General features: G+C 41.2%; 3 protein-coding genes across 8 annotated transcripts; 1 reads left to right on the top strand and 2 right to left on the bottom strand.

Annotated features, from left to right (window-relative positions):
* The first annotated feature begins 420 nt into the window (after positions 1-420).
* slc5a8 (solute carrier family 5 member 8) lies at positions 421-7,692 on the top strand. Its single transcript, XM_038995331.1, has 15 exons — positions 421-771; positions 1,340-1,405; positions 1,523-1,574; positions 1,698-1,765; positions 1,941-2,095; positions 3,130-3,270; positions 5,009-5,138; positions 5,647-5,735; positions 6,019-6,128; positions 6,299-6,366; positions 6,462-6,548; positions 6,664-6,878; positions 7,099-7,202; positions 7,300-7,388; positions 7,666-7,692. Exons 1-15 carry the CDS (start codon positions 421-423, stop codon positions 7,690-7,692), a joined length of 1,752 nt encoding a protein of 583 aa, XP_038851259.1.
* Positions 7,693-9,575: 1,883 nt separating this feature from the next.
* On the bottom strand, positions 9,576-11,172 carry LOC120049346 (electron transfer flavoprotein regulatory factor 1). Of its 5 annotated transcripts, none has more exons than XM_038995598.1 (3): positions 11,047-11,172; positions 10,560-10,636; positions 9,576-10,407 (listed from the first exon to the last, which is right to left on the bottom strand). In XM_038995598.1, exons 2-3 carry the CDS (start codon positions 10,602-10,604, stop codon positions 10,174-10,176), a joined length of 279 nt encoding a protein of 92 aa, XP_038851526.1. In that variant the 5' UTR covers positions 10,605-10,636; positions 11,047-11,172; the 3' UTR covers positions 9,576-10,173. The 5 variants fall into 5 exon arrangements, with proteins under 5 accessions (XP_038851526.1, XP_038851529.1, XP_038851527.1 ...); XM_038995601.1 differs by having other exon boundaries at positions 10,560-10,633; positions 11,047-11,167; XM_038995599.1 differs by having other exon boundaries at positions 10,560-10,633; positions 10,796-11,151.
* Positions 11,173-11,772: 600 nt separating this feature from the next.
* On the bottom strand, positions 11,773-13,503 carry LOC120049348 (electron transfer flavoprotein regulatory factor 1-like). 2 transcript variants are annotated; one of them, XM_038995603.1, is made up of 3 exons: positions 13,197-13,503; positions 12,748-12,819; positions 11,773-12,578 (listed from the first exon to the last, which is right to left on the bottom strand). In XM_038995603.1, the coding sequence occupies exons 2-3, from the start codon at positions 12,790-12,792 to the stop codon at positions 12,333-12,335; spliced, it is 291 nt and encodes a 96-aa protein (XP_038851531.1). In that variant the 5' UTR covers positions 12,793-12,819; positions 13,197-13,503; the 3' UTR covers positions 11,773-12,332. The 2 variants fall into 2 exon arrangements, with proteins under 2 accessions (XP_038851531.1, XP_038851530.1); XM_038995602.1 differs by having other exon boundaries at positions 12,748-12,822; positions 13,197-13,501.
* Between the last annotated feature and the right edge of the window lie 306 nt (positions 13,504-13,809).

Below are 13,809 nucleotides of genomic sequence, written 5' to 3' on the forward strand. Positions count from 1 at the left end.
TAGAATATTTTCTCTGTGGTTCAACAATTTTCAGAAGTGTGTGTGCATGCTTGTGTGTGTGTGAACGCATGCCTCTGTGTGTGTCAGTCTGTACCAGCCACCCAGGGGGTAGGGCTGATGACAGGGGTACTTATTGGTTCAGCCAACAGAACAATCCCAGCTCTTGATTTTGTGGAGAGGTGGAGGTGTGCTCACTGCTACCTGCTAGTAATGTCTTTGAGACAAGGACATATGGACAAGGACACCACTTTTTCTGAAAACACAGCAGCCTACTGTGAGCTATCATAGATTTCATAGAGAAAAAAGAATTATCTGCTGTTCATTGCATTCCAATAACAGAAACCACAAGGGACTACAAGTTGTGGAATAGGACAATTCTATTGAGTACAGTCACCTATACCTCACAATCAGAAGACTACAATGGCAGTCTCTCCAGTGATTGGATCCTTTGTCGCTGCGGACTATGCTGTCTTTGCTCTGATGCTGCTGGTGTCTGCAGCCATCGGGGTGTACTATGCCATCGCCGGAAAGGGCCAGAGCAGCACCAGAGAGTTTCTGATGGGGGGCCAGAGTATGACAGCCGTACCTGTGGCTCTGTCCCTGACTGCCAGCTTCATGTCGGCTATCACAGTGCTGGCCACCCCAGCCGAGGTGTACCGATACGGGGCAAGCTACGGCCTCTTCAGCCTCTCCTATGTGCTGGTGGTGGTGGTCAGCTCAGAGGTCTTCCTCCCTGTCTTCTACAGGCTGGGCATCACAAGTACCTATGAGGTTAGAATCGATCCACCCTGTTGAGTTGATTTGTGTTCTATTCTATTCAACAGAAATAGTATAACATGTTTGGTAGATGTTATCCAGATTAATTGCAATGCAAATTCTAAGCAATTCTAAATCCCTGAAATAAATATCTTGGGGGTCACAACGTTTTGTTCAAAAGTGACCAATTGACAAATGCAATCTATTCAGGAAATAAAATGCTGACCTAATTGTGTAATTTTTCTATAAAACAAACAGATTGCTGTTTCAGGTATAGTAATCATAGTAGTCACCGTTCCGTTACTTAATATCGCTGCACATGTCCATTCCTTAGTCTTGTTGAGAGGCTGATGATTAGATTATGATTATGATTCAAACAGCTAAAATATGAGTCAGTGTTTTATCTTCATTAGCTGACTGAAACAATCCTGGCACAGTCTTGTCATCTCATCCTCTTACTGACTATACTCTTTGCTTTGTCTTTTGGGCTTCACACATTAATTCATGTCACTGTCCTGTCCATGGGAAATGTAACAGAAAAGTGTCATATTTCTTTTTTCTCCTCATTGTCATCATTCTGCAGTATCTGGAGATACGGTTCAACAGAGCCACCCGTCTGTTAGGGACAGTGATGTTCATTGTTCAGACTGTGAGTACCTTATCACAACACTCCCACCCCTCATATCATGAATTACATGAACATGAGAACAAACCTTGTGCTACGGATGATTATAAGAGCCACATGTTATGTCTCTCTGTCTCCCAGATACTCTACACGGGAATAGTCATTTATGCTCCAGCTCTGGCATTAAACCAAGGTGCAGTAGTCTCTAAAAGTCATGAAAGAATTTCATTTCATGCCCCATCGGCATTGAGTGCACTTGAAACCACTCCTCTGCTAAATGACGTCCCGCTCTCTCTCTTTTTCCTCCTCTCTCTAGTGACTGGGATGGATCTCTGGGGTGCTGTCATTTCAACAGGAGTGGTTTGCACCTTTTACTGCACTATGGTACTGGACATGGCAGTGATGTCAATAAATAATGCTATAAACACCATTTATCCCCTGATGTAAGGGAAATACGGATGGAGGTTAGGTTGAGACATGATTTGTGTAGCACTGTGGTGACCTTTGTGGTGACCTTTAAACCATGTATGTAACACGGCTGTGGTGTGTATTGTGACAGGGCGGTCTGAAGGCGGTGGTGTGGACGGATGTGTTCCAGGTGGGCATCATGGTGGCAGGCTTCCTGTCTGTCATCATCAGAGCCGTGGTCCTGCAGGGAGGAGTCTCCAACATCCTCAACCACGCAGAGTTCGGAGGACGACTCAACTTCTGGGAGTGAGTAGATTGTCATTGTCATGGCCCTCGCTTCATACTCGTCGCCAAACCCACTGGCTCCAGGTCATCTACAAGACCCTGCTAGGTAAAGTCCCCCCTTATCTCAGCTCGCTGGTCACCATAGCAGCACCTACCTGTAGCACGCGCTCCAGCAGGTATATCTCTCTGGTCACCCCCAAAACCAATTCTTCCTTTGGCCGCCTCTCCTTACAGTTCTCTGCTGCCAATGACTGGAACGAACTACAAAAATCTCTGAAACTGGAAACACTTATCTCCCTCACTAGCTTTAAGCACCAGCTGTCAGAGCAGCTCATAGATTACTGCACCTGTACATAGCCCATCTATAATTTAGCCCAAACAACTACCTCTTTACCTACTGTATTTATTTATTTATTTATTTTGCTCCTTTGCACCCCATTATTTCTATCTCTACTTTTTCTATCTCTACTATCTCTACTTTTATTTTTATTTTTTACTTGCTATATTGTATTTACTTCGCCACCATGGCCTTTTTATATTTTTATTTGTTTATATATATATTTTGTTTGCCTTCACCTCCCTTATCTCACCTCACTTGCTCATATTGTATATAGACTTATTTTTCAATGTATTATTGACTGTATGTTTGTTTTACTCCATGTGTAACTATGTGTTGTTGTATGTGTCGAACTGCTTTGCTTTATCTTGGCCAGGTCGCAATTGTAAATGAGAACGTGTTCTCAATTTGCCTACCTGGTTAAATAAAGGTGAAATAAATAAAATAAATAAAAAATGTAGATCATAGATGTAAAAGAGCAGGAGAAGAGTCTGCACCTGGACATTGTGCAGTATGTTGGCACAAAATAAAAGACATTGCAAAAGGGCGTAATGAATCTCTCTCTCTCTCTCTCTCTCTCTCTCTCTCTCTCTCTCTCTCTCTCTGTCTCTCTGTCTCTGTCTCTGTCTCTGTCTCTGTCTCTGTCTCTGTCTCTGTCTCTGTCTCTGTCTCTGTCTCTGTCTCTGTCTCTGTCTCTGTCTCTGTCTCTCCTTTATAGCTTTGATGCTAGTCCACTGAGGAGGCACACCTTCTGGACAATCACAATTGGAGGCACATTTGTCTGGACCAGTATCTATGGGATCAACCAAGCCCAGGTGCAGAGATACATCTCTTGCAAATCCATGACTCAGGCCAAAATGTGAGTCATCATCTTCCTGGAAGGATAGAGTAGAGCATGAAGATCTATTTCCTGTTTGCCCCAGTGTTAATAGTGGAAGTGACAGCACTTTAGCAACATGAAATCTTATTCAAATGTGTTCATCTACACCCCCAGGAAGAACATGACACAAAAAATTATCTGGCAAGCGAGCACTTAGATATGGTCATTTTAACATTGATAAATTCTTAGAATGTTTGGAAATCACGTATACTAAGGCATTTGTGAAAATTCTATAGAAATAAAGAGTGGGGCCTCCCGAGTGGCGCAGCGGTCTAAGACACTACTTCGCAATGCTTGAGGCGTCACTACAGACCCTGGTTCGATCCCAGGCTGTGTCACAGCCGGCCTTGACCGGGAGACTTATGAGGCGGCGCACAATTGGCCCAGCATCATCCAGGTTAGGGGAGGGTTTGTCCAGCTGGGATTTCCTTGTCCCATCGCACTCTAGCGACTCCTTGTGGCTGGCCGGGCGCCTACAAGCTGACTTCTGTGACCAGCTGGACGGTGTTTCCGCTGACACATTGCGGCTGGCTTCCGGGTAAGCGAGCAGTGTGTCAAGAAGCCGTGTTTCGGAGGACGCGTGGCTGTCAACCTTCGCCTCTCCCGAGTCCGTAAGGGAGTTGCAGCGATGGGACAAGACTGTAACTACCAATTAGGGGTAAAAAGTGAAAAAATTATAATATAGAGTGGGAAAGTGGGCGAGCATTTTGACTATTAATAGACACTGCAGTAAATAGAATCGAATAAAAACATCTGTCTCGTCCAAGACTCCAAGTCTAGAACAGACCGGTGCGCTATAGCAAAGCAGAGCTACAGTAAGGCTTTATACAAACAAGCCATTTGAGTAAAAGTCTGAAAGTATTTGGTTTTAAATATACTTAAGTATCAAAAGTAAACCAGATGGTGCGATTTTCTTGTTTTTTTTTAAAATTTAGTGATAGCTAGGGGCACACTCCAACACACATAATTTACCAAAAAAGAATTTGTGTTTAGTGAGTCCGCCAGATCAGAGGCAGTAGGGATGACCAGGGATGTGTATTGGACCATTTTTCTGTCCTGCTAAGCATTCCAAATGTAACAAGTTTTTTGCGCGTGAGGGAAAATGTATGGTAATAAAAGTACATTCTTTCTTTAGAAATGTAGTGAAGTAAAATATAAAGTTGTCAAAAATATAAATAGTAAAGTACTGATACCCCCAAAAACGACTTAAGTAGTAATTTAAAGTATTTTCACTTAAGTACTTTACACCACTGGTGTTTACAGGCAGTTGCAACAGCGCAACTTTAGATTGTTAGCTAGAACGCATTCGCCAAAAGCCACAAAATACTCCTGAATGGATTTCTGCAAATATGTAAACACCATGGGAGTCCTCTTACATTTGGGACCCAACAGTCTTATTCATCAAACAACCCTGAAAATGTGGGCTCTCTCTCCCTCAGTTATGTACATCAACAACAACAAGATCAACAACTAATAGTAGCCAGAGCAAGATGAGCTAAAAATCTAACAAAGGAACATTAGATAAACCCCTTTTTCTGATAGTTGGCCGCCAAAATTGCACTGACAAACGATGGGGAAGTGCAACCTACTCGTCCTTCTGATAACACAAACTCTGGCTCTCCCCCTCCCCGTTCTCTCTCTCTTTCGCTCTCTCCTTTCTCTCTCTTTCCCCTCTTTCTGTCACTCTTCTTTCTCTCTCTCTGTATTCTCTTCCCAGGTCTCTCTACATTAACTTATTAGGACTGTGGATCATCATGCTGTGTTCTGTGTTTGCGGGGCTGTGTCTGTACTCCGTCTACAAGCACTGTGACCCCTGGACAGCAGGCATGGTGTCTGCTCCAGATCAGGTTGAGGACACAAACCAGGAAATAACACTTTAATAAGGACCGCAGGTTGACGTTTATTGGAATGAGTCTTGTCCTGGAGGCAGAACTGAGCGATTTCTGATAGATGGGCCAGGTTAGGGTTAGGTATATTAAGGTGAATGTTAGGGTTGAGATTTTATGACAGATTTTGTGGCTGTGTCTGTTAGCGAACCCTCTGCAAAGCTGCCTCCAGAACAAGACTCATGAAGAAAAAAGCTAACCTACATAAATACCAGGCACAGTCAATATTACTATTCTGCCAGACTGTCACTTTACGGATATATTTTCTAAAATATTTGTTTAAACTGATAACATTCACCGCCACTAAGTGTAACCACCTTAAACTATTTTTTGTGGGAAAACAGTCCCCCCCCCCCCTCATCGGCCACACATCCAGATTGTTCCCAGGAAAATATCTCAAATAACCAAAACCCAGTGCTACCACTCAGAGAGACACTGACTACTGACCACGCCCTCTTTCTCTGTACAGCTGATGCCATATATGGTGATGGACATCCTGAGAGACTACCCTGGACTGCCAGGATTGTTTGTGGCTGCAGCCTACAGTGGGACCCTAAGGTTACTATTCCCATCTAGTACTTATACTGTATGTCAAACTTGATCTTACGTTTGATTATGTCAGTATGTTACATTATGTTATATACACACTAGATTAAGTACCCTTTTGTTACTATTTGTACTGTATGCAATATCTCATGGTTCATAATATCACGACTATGACTAAATATTTACTCTCGCAGCCTATGGTGGGACACAAAGATTACTATTTACACAGCACTCACACACACTGTTATATTTCTAGGTAAATAATGGCATTATATTTGCTCTCTCTTGTCCACAGCACGGTATCGTCCAGTGTCAATGCTCTGGCTGCCGTGACTATTGAAGACCTGATCAAGCCATACACACACATGTCAGAGAAACACCTGTCCTGGACCTCTAAAGGCCTCAGTGAGTGTATAATATCAATAGGTGTCTTTGCATTTACCACAGAACTCAGAGAGCTATATTCATGTTTGATGATATATTTATCTTCTTATTGATATATTCTTGCTGATATTAGAAATGAATAAACCATGATTTATCATGATTTTAACTGCTATCCCTATGCTCCATTCTAGGCTTTCTGTATGGGGCTCTCTGTATTGGAATGGCTGGCATAGCCTCACTCATGGGAAGTCTGCTGCAGGTATGCGATACAACAAAAGGTGTATGTCTTTCTACAAAAAAATATGTTGTCTTGAGGTTCGCAACTCTAAAATATGTCTCTGTTTCCTCCTGTAGGCAGCTATCAGTATCTTTGGGATCATCGGAGGGCCTTTACTGGGTCTCTTCTCGCTGGGGATCCTCTGTCCATACGCCAATGCCACAGTCAGTACAGTCTCTTTAACAAAAGCAGGATTATAAGCATCTAACTGTTAGCTAACCTCTCTGAATGTTTATGTTGAAGTGTTGATGTGTTATTTCTGTGTGTTCTGTGCTGCAGGGGGGCTTGGCTGGTCTGCTCTCTGGGGTGGTTATGTCTCTGTGGGTGGGGATAGGGGCCCAGTTTTACCCTCCTCTACCAAAGCAGAGCAGGCCTCTGGGTCTGACCACACATGGCTGTAACTTCACAACCGCAGCCGATGCGTTCAACTGGACCGCATCCCCAACAGAACCAAGCCTATACACTACAGTACTACAGCAAAATACAGCAGAGAGGTACGTTGTGGGCTTCAGTATCTTTGGTTAAGGACAGGACACACTTTTGCTGAAGGGAACAAGTATATTGTTATGGGCACAGTTGAAACAAATATTCAGTTAGAAATGTACTGTAGAACAGGAATAATTTTGTCATGTTAGAATAGCGAACTGCATCAGCTGTAAACAATATATGCAACATTATAACTGTTGGATGCCACTATGTTTGTCTCCTCTACAGACCCTTCCTGGCTGATAACTGGTACTCCCTGTCCTATCTCTACTTCAGTCCTATTGGGACACTTACAACACTGGCTGTTGGACTGGTGGTCAGTCTACTTTCAGGTACTCTTCCCCAAATGGTAGTGTTGCTTCTTACCATATTACATGTTGTATCTAATTAACATGTTTTTCTTTTACACTAAAACGTGTCTCTTTCCAGGGGGTATGAAGTTGAATTTGGAACCAAGGGTGACTTTGATGAAAGAAGATACAATGTTATTTTGCTTTTACAAGCTCTTTAAAGAAAGGGTAAGTGATTTGAGTGTTTCAATAAATAACCTCCACGACGTTCTCTCTCTTTCAACCACTATCCGGTATTAATTTAGCTTTCATCCATACCTAGGCCATGAGAAGAGCAGGAGAGCTGGACCTCACAAAAACCAGAGAGAACAAATTGGGAAACAATAACCCCGGCTTCTGCAATGTCCACGAGTTGGATTTCAGAAAGAGCAGTCTTCCTACATAACATACTGATAAAAACATGACTTAACAGTTGCTCTTTCTTCTCATACTTCTCCCTCCCCAGTGCCGCTGTTTTTCACGTGACTCATGAATGTCCTTACAGATTGTATCAATATCTCATCTATATCCTCATATTTCTATATACAGTGTCCTCAGAAAGTATTATTCCACATTTTGTTGTGTTACAGCCTGAATTTAAAAAAACTATTCTCACCCATCTACACACAATACCCCATAATGACAAAGTGAAAACTTGTTTTTAGAAAAGTTAGCAAATTGATTGAAAATGAAATACAGAAATATCTAATTTACATAAGTTTTCACACCTCTGAGTCAATACATTTTAGAAACACCTTTGGCAGTGATTACAGCTGTGTGTCTTTACAGCTGTGTGTCTCTTAGAGCTTTGCACATCTGGATTGTTCAATATTTGCCAATATTTTACAATTCTTCAAGCTCTGTCAAATTGGTTGTTGATCATTGCTAGACAACCATTTTCAAGTCTTGCCACATATTTTGAAGCAGATTTAAGTCAAAACATTCACAGTCTTCTTGGTAAGCAACTCCAGTGTAGATTTGGCCTTGTTTTAATTGTAAAAAATGTATTTTATTTAACTAGGCAAGTCAGTTAAAAACAAATTCTTATTTACAATGACTGCCTACACCAGCCAAACCTGGACAATGCTGGGCCAAATGTGCTCCACCCTATGGGACTCCCAATCACAGCCAGTTGTGATACAGCCTAAATTTGAACCAGTGACGCCGTCTGTAGTGACGCCTCAAGCTGTAGTGACGCTTCAAGCGCTGAAATGCAGTGCCTTAGACCACTGCGCCACTCCCGCTGAAAGGTGAATTAATCTCCCAGTGTCTGGTGGAAAGCAGACTGAACCAGGTTTTCCTCTAGGATTTTCCCTGTGCCAATTATTTTTTATCCTGAAAAACTCCCCAGTCTTTACCGATTACATACAACATATGCATAACATGTTGCAGCCACCACTATGCTTGAAAATATGGAGAGTGGTACTCAGTAACGTATTGGATTTGCCCCAAACATAACTCTTTGTATTCAGGACAAAAAGTGAATTGCTGTGCCACATTTTTTGCAGTATTACTTAAGCACCTTGTTGTAAACAGGATGTTTAGGAATATTTGTATTCTGTACAGGCTTCCTTCTTTTCACTCTGTCAATTAGGTTAGTATTGTGGAATAACTACAATGTTGTTGATCCATCCTCAGTTTTCTCTTATCACAGCCATTAAATTCTGTAACTGTTTTAGTCACCATTGGCCTCATGGTGAAATCCCTGAGCAGTTTCCTTCCTCTCCGGCAACTGTGTTAGGAAGGACACCTGTATCTTTGTAGTGACTGGGTGTATTGATACACCGTCCAAAGTGTAATTAATAACTTCCCCATGCTCAAAGGGATATTCAATGTCAGATTTTTTATGTTTACCCATCTACCAATAGGTGCCCTTCTTTACAAGGAATTGGAAGACCTCCCTGGTCTTTGTGGTTGAATCGGTGTTTGAAATTCACTGCTGGACTGAGGGACCTTACAGATAATTGTATGTGTGGGGTACGTAGATGAGGTAGTCATAAAAAAACAATGTTAAACACTATTATTGCACACAGAATCCATGCAACTTATGTGACTTGTTAAGCAAATTTTTACTCAACTTATTTAGGCTTGCCATAACAAAGGGGTTGAATACTTATTGACTCAAGACATGACAGCTTTTCATTTTTAATTAATTTGTTACAATTTCAAAAAATATAATTCCATTTTGACATTATGGGGTATTTTGTGTAGGCAAGTGACCCAAAATCTAAATGTAATACATTTTAAATTCAGGCTGTAACATAACAAAATGTGGAAGGGGTGTGAATACTTTCTGAAGGCACTGTATGTAGCCTACATCACATCAACTTGAAAAGACAAGTAGAGTTAGGATTGTTATAATGAAATATCTTTGACTTGACTTATGTTTCCCATTTATTAAAAACATAGTGCTATCAGTGTTGTACATTTAAAAAATAATATTAATTCAAAATAGCTGTGTCATATTTATACTTATATCATTAAATTACATTCTACAAGTAATCAACACATTCTATAATGTATTATTTACGATTTAGTACACGAGAGAACTCTAGGCATTTGAACTGCATGTAGTCATTTGGTGGATGTCATTCCACAGCTCGAGGTGGGTAAGAGAGGCAAGTGTAGCTCATTTGGGGTGGCAGGTAGCCTAGTAGTTAGAGCGTGGGACTAGTAAACGAAAGATTGCAACCAAGGGGCTGCAAGATCGAATCCCCGAGCTGACAAGGTAAAAATCTGTCGTGCTGCCCCTGAACAAGGCAGTTACCCCACTGTTCCTACGTCATTGTAAATAAGAATTTGTTCTTAACTGACTTAAGTAAAATAGAAATGTTACTTTTATCTGTAATACATAGCTAACATTTGTGTCTAAGGATGTTTGTGTTGCTAATAACACTCGTGTTCATGGACGGCTAAACTAAAACTTGCATACTGAAGATTTAACTGCCAAATATCTAGGCTATCAATCTATCGGTCAGCCTATATTCAGCACGGCGGACAATTCTTCTTCGTAGTAACGCTTCTTCATGGCTCTGTACTTCCTCAGATAGTACAGGGCCTCCAGTTCCTTTATCACAAATTCCCCCCGGTCAACTAGCTTTTTGATCTCCTTAGGGTCTGTGACATCTTTGTTCTTCATAAAGGCTCTCTTCAGACGTTCCCTGAAGTAGTCTGCTCCTTTGGGGTATTCCCGTCCCAAAAACAGGAGCTGTCAATGGAAGAAGACCGGTTACCAATTATAATTCCAGGCTTTGGGGATTGTTTTGGAAAGATAGCTAAATATTGCATGACTGGAAGCAAATCTGGCGTGTGGTAACAACAACGGTTGGGTGCATTGACAGCAGTCAGCGTTTAACTTACGTTCTTGTACAGCTGTCTAACCTCACTCCTCAGAGGGTTGGCCATGTCACTGCCTGAGACCGTAGCAGCCTTCACTACTGGGATGGAAGAAACGTACAGAACATACAACTGGTGATTTAGCATACAGCAGCTGATTATGTAAAACAACAGCTCAGAAATGTGCATATGTCTGATTGCTATCACATATCCTGTGAGCCTAGCCTCACAATCTTAGCTGTGTCATGCATACATTTTACCTTACGTTGGTTCACTTTGCAGGTAGGTTAGTTAACAGTGCAAAAGGGCCAAAATGCGACTAGGTCGCAAAGCGAATGATTAGCTAGGTGGCTAGATAATTGGCAGCTGCAATTTAACCAATAATTGTCTTTGTGCTGGGATAAAAGTTACGTTGTCTCCCAGCACAAGAATCTTGGCTGTAGCTAAACACCCTCTGTTATAAAAACATCCATTGTGATTAATTCACACGATATAATCAAGATTCCATTACATTATAAAGTCCCTTATAAATAAATCCTTGCAATTAAGTAGTGTCGATAGCTGGTTACTTTGCCCTCCGGGAGTTCATAAACAACGCCGTAAACCCTTTCACATGTCGCAAACCAAAACATTGACCTACTGCGCGTGCGTGCGTACGGTGGCATTTCCATGGTAACTTGGACGCGAAAAGAGTTGAAAGATATCCCACCAAGAGAAGATAGTAACCAGTTTTCCAACAAATGTTATTTCATTACTTATATAGCAAGCTAACCAGTTAGAAAATTAATATTGTGGTTAGGTTGATATGTTTACAAGCCAAGTAGCTAGTTGCATAAGTTACTAGCCAGAGTAAATTAGATTACCAGTTAGCTAGCTAGGACTCAAGGTGAGCAAGTGACTGCAAATCAGCTTCCTTTTTACTGGAAGCGTGCTGCAAGTCTGTGTTTGGTTCTTTCAGCCTTATCTTGCTACAACTAAATACTATATCTCCTAACTTTCTATTCTCTATGTTCTTTCCTTGTAAGCTACCCAATGATGCAAAGTTAACTTTGTTATTAATAGCATATCTCTCTCTACATTAGATTCATGAGAGATATTAGATCTAGTAGATTAAAGCCTAGCTAGCTAAATTGAATATAACATGTTTCAATTTCTCCCAAGCAACCCGAGTCTAGTTTGTAGATATGTTCTTTACTTTTACTCACTTTTCCAATGCCCACAAATTACAAGCATACAGTAGCTTGCACATTTGTTTATGATCACATTTATGTTCATCAAGTTGAATTGTTGATTTGGTTCAAGTCTGCCAAAAAGAAAGGAGGCAAGCTCATCAAGTCTGAAAAGGAGCAACTTCAGAAAGAATAGGTGAGAGAAGACAAAAGGAAGAGGGTACTCTAGAACTTCTCATTTCATTCAATCAGAGCGCATCGAGCATAACATGTCAACCCATAGATGGGTTAGAAATATTTTTAAAACATTAAACATTTTTGTGAAGATTGCATTCAAATCCCCCTTCCTGTTGCTCACAAGTTCCAATTCCCTATCGAAAGGGGATTTATGGAAGGTTTAAGATAAACTTCAAACCTGTTACTTTAATAGCACTTACTAGTCATTAGTTTTATTTCAGCCCTTGACATGGAAAAATAAGTTTTTACAAAGTTAAACATGTGCTCTTTATGACAGCATGTTAAAATGAGGTGAAATCATTATTTTTGAGGGACCAAGTTAAACAACCCAAAATGTCCTCAATTCATGGAACCGGCATACTGAAGATTCAGTTGCCAAACATCTGGGCTATCAGTCTGTCGGTCTGCCTACATTCAGCAGGCCTAACAATTCTTCTTCGTAGAAACGCTTTTTCATGGCTCTATATTCCCTCAGATAGTACAGGGTCCCCAGTTCCTTAATCACAGCCTCTCCACAGTCGACAAGCTTTCTGATCTCCTTAGGGTCTGTGACATCTTTGTTCTTCATAAAGGCACTGTTCAGACGCTCCCTGAAGTAGTCTGCTCCTTGGGGGTATTCCCGTCCCAGATACAGTAGCTGTCAGTGGAAGGAGGGCAGGTTACCAGTGATAATCCCAGTGCTTTGGGGATTGTTTAGGACAGATAGCAAAAGATTGCATGAGTGGCAAATCTTATATTGGAAGTAAGTGTGGGTAACAAAAAAGCTTGGGTGCATTGACAGCAGTCAGCCAGTGTTACATTCTTACATTCTTGTACAGCTGTCTAACCTCTCTCCTTAAAGGGTTTGCCATGTCACTGCCTGAGACTATCAGCCTTCACTACTGGGATGGAAGAAAAGAACAGAAGATACAACAGGTGAATTACTATTCAGCAGCTAATGATGTAAAACAGCTCAAATAAATATGCTTATGTCTGATTGTCACATCACATATACCGTGAGCTTACAATCTTTAGCTAGCTATGTGTCATGCATAGTGCATTTTAGCTTATTTTACCTTGGTTCACATAGCAGGTAGTTTAGGTAACAGTACAAAGTCTGCGGCTAGGTAGCAAAGCTCTGGTAAAGCGAATGATTAGCTACCTAATAGTAACGTAATTGGCTAAACACCCTCGGTTATAAAAACATTAATTAGCTTTGTGATTTATTCACACGATATAATTTAGCTTTCATTACATTGTATCTAGGCTCCCTTACCGATAAATCCTCGCAGTGCTGAACGCTATCTATCTTGCTGAAAACTGGCTACATGGGAGCATTACGTCAAACAATGCGTCGATTCCAGTGTCACGGCTAGAAGGGATCCAGCTTTTGTCAAATTAACATCAGATTTGACTTTTCATAGCAGTTTAGGATAATTTACGCAGCAGGTCAGGATACGGTTAGAAAACGGGTTAGGATGAACTAAAATGACATTTAATTTTCTTTTCTTTTTTTTATTAATTTGACAAAAGTTGGATTCTTTCTAGCCATGACACGCTTATAGCTGGTTGAGGGACGAGCGTCGCATAGGAGTGACATGTTCCGACTATTAGACGTTGGGCTTGTTCGATGTTGCAGGCAACCGACAGTGCAGGCAACTGCCGTCTGATGCCCGTTCACATGCTAGTCGAAACTAGGAAACTCGAACATTTCCGACTTGATGATTCGTTGAATGCGGCACGTGTATTACTACAACTTGTTAGCAAGTCGGACATTTTAGAGTTTCTTAGTTCCAACTAGCACATTATTGCAGCATGACTGATCTACAAAGAACCTTGCATCAGTAGTTCTACGCATTCAAAAAAAAAAACTACTCATTGGGCGCGTT

Source organism: Salvelinus namaycush, chromosome 6, assembly GCF_016432855.1.
Source record: "Salvelinus namaycush isolate Seneca chromosome 6, SaNama_1.0, whole genome shotgun sequence".
In the NCBI taxonomy this organism is placed as follows: domain Eukaryota; kingdom Metazoa; phylum Chordata; class Actinopteri; order Salmoniformes; family Salmonidae; genus Salvelinus; species Salvelinus namaycush.

Bases quoted from the DNA above. Each gene is read 5' to 3' on its own strand.
- LOC120049346 (XM_038995598.1), bottom strand. From the start codon at position 10,604: ATGGCCAACCCTCTGAGGAGTGAGGTTAGACAGCTGTACAAGAAC. The intron at 10,408-10,559 runs GTAAGTTAAACG...TTCCATTGACAG, and splicing joins TTAGACAGCTGTACAAGAAC to CTCCTGTTTTTGGGACGGGA.
- LOC120049348 (XM_038995603.1), bottom strand. From the start codon at position 12,792: ATGGCAAACCCTTTAAGGAGAGAGGTTAGACAGCTGTACAAGAAT. The intron at 12,579-12,747 runs GTAAGAATGTAA...TTCCACTGACAG, and splicing joins TTAGACAGCTGTACAAGAAT to CTACTGTATCTGGGACGGGA.
- slc5a8 (XM_038995331.1), top strand. From the start codon at position 421: ATGGCAGTCTCTCCAGTGATTGGATCCTTTGTCGCTGCGGACTATGCT. The intron at 5,736-6,018 runs GTTACTATTCCC...TCTTGTCCACAG, and splicing joins GCCTACAGTGGGACCCTAAG to CACGGTATCGTCCAGTGTCA. The intron at 6,367-6,461 runs GTATGCGATACA...TTCCTCCTGTAG, and splicing joins TCATGGGAAGTCTGCTGCAG to GCAGCTATCAGTATCTTTGG.